At 33.8% G+C, this 5,064-nt stretch overlaps 1 protein-coding gene across 1 annotated transcript; it reads right to left on the bottom strand.

Annotated features, from left to right (window-relative positions):
- Positions 1 to 667: 667 nt before the first annotated feature.
- LOC134692610 (uncharacterized) lies at positions 668 to 4,267 on the bottom strand. The gene is made up of 2 exons (XM_063553069.1): positions 3,855 to 4,267; positions 668 to 3,141 (listed from the first exon to the last, which is right to left on the bottom strand). The coding sequence occupies exon 2, from the start codon at positions 3,137 to 3,139 to the stop codon at positions 668 to 670; it is 2,472 nt and encodes an 823-aa protein (XP_063409139.1). The 5' UTR covers positions 3,140 to 3,141; positions 3,855 to 4,267.
- Positions 4,268 to 5,064: the final 797 nt, after the last annotated feature.

Genomic DNA, 5,064 nt, shown 5'->3' on the forward strand with positions numbered 1-5,064 from the left:
ATGGGTGTGATCGCTTAACATATGCCGTAAATGACTTTCCCGTTTCAACATTTACCTACTGTTGTACTTTTTCACTCTTTTCTCACTAATTCAAAATTGCATATCTTTTTACAGAGTAAAACTCCTGGCAAAATTATTTAAAAGGTTGCGTTTAATTCCGGAATATGTCAATAATCTGGATATTTTGTAATGACAAAGTTATATGACATCCTGCAAACTGACATAGTATCCAAAATGTGAAAGTTAATCAGTTAAAAAAAGTCAGTGTTTAGTAAAACCCATATATTTTCCGCAGGCTTATGAAAGTAACGAACATTTTCTAAAAATGGTTAAAAAATTAAATACAATCTTTTTTGTATTCTGAAGGAGAGAGTGTTGAGAGATGTTGGGAAAACGATGATAAAGTGCAGCATTATAATTGAAACTTGATATATATCTGAAATTAAGGACTTCCTGGTGTTTCGACCAAAACGAAATGTACGTTACTGTAGTGACACAATACAGAAACACATTTTCTTGTCAATTTCAGAATGAAATATAGCTACTAAAAGTTAAAATTTGATAGAAATGAGAGTATATTATAGACAATTCAATGAAACAACATGTAAACTTTAATAAACAGAAGCAAGTAACGAACATTTCAAAATTTTATAATCTTCTGCTCAAGTCAATTTTTATTACTGTAAAGTTTCTCAATTTTTGCTGCATCATCGGGGTTTACTTTAAGCATTCTTTTCGATTTCCCGGAGGGTTGTGGATTTGATATCTTGCACAAAATGTCCTTACGGTCAACCCAAATGATATCAGACCTACTTGGCCACTGGAACATTGCTTTCTTCTTTTCTAGAAAAGAGATTTCAATGGTGTTATCTTCAATATCGATTGTTTTTATTTGACCGATGTACCATTTATTTAAGTAGATAGCAGCCACGTAATCTGCAATGCTATAGTCCATTTCTGGATAGGTTTCCCTGGCTTCATCTGCAACCTCTGCTGTTTCACCCTCTTGAGTTCCGGTCTTCAAAACTGTTTCCAGCTGCCAATTTTCACATGTAAATTCATCTGACAAACAGGTTACGCAATAACAACTTGTATTACGAACAGCAACTACATCATTGCCCTTTTCTGCTACAGCATGTAATTTCATCGTACCTGGTACCGGACGAAGCTTTTGTTCAGATAAAAGTTTGCTTTTGTTTTCACATTTGTCTTTTGGCAAGAAAATAAACTTGATGCTCTTTAGGCTACATGATTGTGATTGTGTCCATGCAAAGAAATCATGTGGGTCTTGTATTGCGACTTTCCCAGTACGCACCGCTTCGTCTGCCATTCGTTTACTAGTACCTCCAATCCCATCGCATGGGCCTTTCCCATGACCGGCCTCCCAATAGTTCCACTTGGCCCTTATGCCGTAATCGAGACTGTGATTGGCAATAGCATTAAATATTGCTTTATTGCGATATTGAGATGTCGGACTATCCGTCCAGTAATGGATACATTCTACAGTTGGAAGAAGTTGTTTTATCTCTGGTATAATTAGGTCGATGATGGATAGTACAGTTGCTGAATTGTGACCCATCTCATCTGAGATTACTACTATACTTTTGTGTAGCAGCTCATCCTCGTCAACCTCGTAGTAAACTACAACGGGATGTATTGTCACGCTAGTCTGATTCCAATAGGCAGACTGGATCTCTTCCACGGATTTGCACTGATAGTTTTCGGCAAAGTCCATATGTACAATGCAATGATTTTTTGGTAGATTTATCTTCAATTCTTTCATTTGTGCATATTGTGTTTGTATTCTTGTTACATGGTCTTTGAATTCGTTCATCTGTTTTTCGAAATGAGCTATAAATCCACTTTTGTCAACTGTGCTGTCTACAACTTTCATTGTCATTTTTGTTCTGCCCTTCTCTTCTACTTTAACTCTTTTCCACTGACTAAATACCACATCACTGGCCTCTGTATTTTTCATGTCTTGTATAATCTTTTCTTGTTTTTCAACTTCTTTTTCTGCATTCAAAGAAACGTCTATTCCTAATCGTTTTACAGCTTTTAATGTAAATGACATGTTTTGGTGTTTGGTACATAAACATGTGTCTCTTCTTATAAATGATGTCAGAAGAATATTCTTTGGACGAAGTCGTGTAAAGGTGGTAAATGACAGCTTCACTGTGGGATGCTCCATCATAAATTTATGGTACAAGTTTGAAAGGTAGTCTGTCAAGATTCTTTTCTGAACTTTCTTAGCATCTGTTTTAACATAATCTGCCTTTCCTGGCATAACTCTAGAGTTTTCATCCCTCTGTAGAAATCTTGTTACATTGTATCTATACTTTCCCATCTCTCGAATTCGATAAAACCTTTTGATATTGATGTCTTTAGTTGCTACTTTTGCTAGTTTATTTCTACTGAGTCCTATTCTTTGTGCTAGTGTCTTAATCATCCTGTACTTTTTCATGGTTTTACCCGAGACAATGTTTCTTACTATCCTAGTTCTCATTCTTGCCTGAGTCGATGTTCCCTCTCCTGCTGATTTAATTTCATTACAAATTGTATTAGCGAAAAGTAATTCTTTTCTGACACTGCTTCTCTGTTCAGCTGATAAGTTCATTTCATCGAGTTGCTGTTCAGTTTTGGATCTTGGTGTACTTGTGTTTTTGTCAGTTTTTTTTCGTTTCACTCGTTGCAAAGAGCGAGCAGTTGTTCTGTACTTCCTCTTTAAATTTTCATGCTTGGCTTGTAGACTTTTCATTTCGGCCTTTATTTTAGTTAATTCTTTGCTTATTCTCATTTTCGGACCATTGGCTTTCTTCTGGAATCTCATTTGGACCAGCAGTCTATTTTCAGTAGGAATGACAGACGATGTTCCACTTTCATATCCACTTGTGGAGGGTTCAATCTGCTGGTTATTGGCATGGATTAATTCTAATACCTCTTTTTTTCTTGCTCTATAATGTTTTAGATAATCTCTGTTATATTCGTTTCTTTGCCTCCTCTTTCTTTGAGATAATTGACTACTAGGTACATAATTTTGTTTCCGTCTCTCTCTTTCCTTTTGAAGATAAGCTTCATTGTTTTTTTCTTTCAGGCGCTGTCTGTATTCTCTCTGAATCTGGGCCCTCGATTTGACCATTCCTGTAAATGAAAGATAATTGTATGTAGATACGGGTTCAATGATATACATAAAAAGCTTTCGGGGAAGTCGTTGAAGTCTTTAGAAATATTTATTTAGTAAACATTTAAATTTGAATACAAAATTTCATACGAGGTAAGCTAAAAATTATTTTGAAATGTTCGTTACTAGAGACGAAATGTACGTTACCACTACATATGTGGGAATTGTCCTACATTTTGAATGCACAAACTTAAACGTGACGATTGGAAACGTAGTACTGTCATCACATTAGTAATTTCTTCAAGAAATTGCATTCAAGTTGCATGCATTCTTTTGAAGCAGGTAAGTTATCATAGACGTGATAATTTTCAATACAAAAATATTAGAAAACGTCTGTTTCTGTAGGATTCAACTTTTTATTAATTTGTTATGTACTTTTATTTATTCAACTGACATACAATTATGCAATGAAAAGTGATAAATAGACATAGTGATAGTTTTAAGACAACATTAAAGAACTATTTCAATGTGTATAAATAGTAAAAAGTTCGTTACTTTATATAACGAACATGTCACAACTACAATGTCATTGATTAACACATTTTAAGACATCCATGTCAATTACGATGTATGACCATATTGTTTGGGTTATTATGTAAACACGGTGATATAATATTTCATAGTTGTGTATTTCATAATAAGAAATGCGTAATAATGTAAAATGTAAACGTACCTTATAAATGTGGATCCTTCTCCTGTCAAAAGTGTATAAATGAATGAAACTGTTTTCGTTTTAAATAAATGGCGGCAGTCAACTCATCCAGCATCCCATACTTTTATGTAAAGCTATCACGTTTTGAGTCTGTTTCGTATCCTAGGTAACGAATTTGTCAGTAACGTACATTTCAAGTATACTGAAGACCTTCAATTTAAGAAACCAATAGAGTTTATTGAATCGAAAAGGTTTATTTTTCTAGAAAGGATAATATACAGAATTACCCAGTGCTAATCGGAATATACTGAGGTTTAACTGAGAGAAGTTTTTAGCAGTAACGAACATGTCATAACTACGTTTTTACATCTAATATCTTCCCTTCCGACATTCCCAGAATCTGTTAACTGTACAATACAGAAAATTATATCTGTCTTGATTTGAGTAACTTTATCAACAAAGTTTTATTCCCTGTTTCAGCTCAAGTTTGATCATGTATATATATATATATTAAAAATTTCGACGTATTTAAGTTGGCGTAACGAACATGTACCTGCTTTTTGTGACAACCCTTAAGGAGTATGCTGTCATGCGTTTTCGGGAGATTGACGAATGAAAGTTTTTTCCCTGAAAGATATCACCAATTCCTCAACGCTGTGTAACTGTAAGGGATAAAGAAATGCACAAAGAGGCAACTTTCTAGTGATCAACACCTTATTTAAGATTTGGCGACAGTAACGAACATTTCAATTTGTTGATTCCGTTACCGAAAATTAAAAAAAAAAATTAAAAATTCTGATAACATTTTTTAATTAAAAGAGTGTTGGTCCACATGGATTAAAAATATACAGCAAATAAATCTGATACTCATACAGGAATTCGTACACACACCGGCGACAGCACATGCACCCTCTTATTGAAAATGCGTGATTAGCTCCCTTGGTTAAACTCCAAATTTTTTATTTAATGTATTTTTTTGTTCAATAATTTACATGAAGTTTAATAAGTATATATTTGTTAACTACATAGCTTTTGCTATTTCAATTCATTGGTTAAAGATTTTTATTTATATTGTAAAGTTTGATATTTGCATCGTCGCAAAATTTTTGATTACCCTCTCTGGATACCTTAAGTGAGAAACTTATATATTTTATAGATTCTGTAAAAATTGAAATATGGAGTGAAGTAAAGGGCTACACAGCCGGACAAGATTATAGTTAACCACAACATC

This window comes from Mytilus trossulus, chromosome 12, assembly GCF_036588685.1.
Source record: "Mytilus trossulus isolate FHL-02 chromosome 12, PNRI_Mtr1.1.1.hap1, whole genome shotgun sequence".
Taxonomy (NCBI): domain Eukaryota; kingdom Metazoa; phylum Mollusca; class Bivalvia; order Mytilida; family Mytilidae; genus Mytilus; species Mytilus trossulus.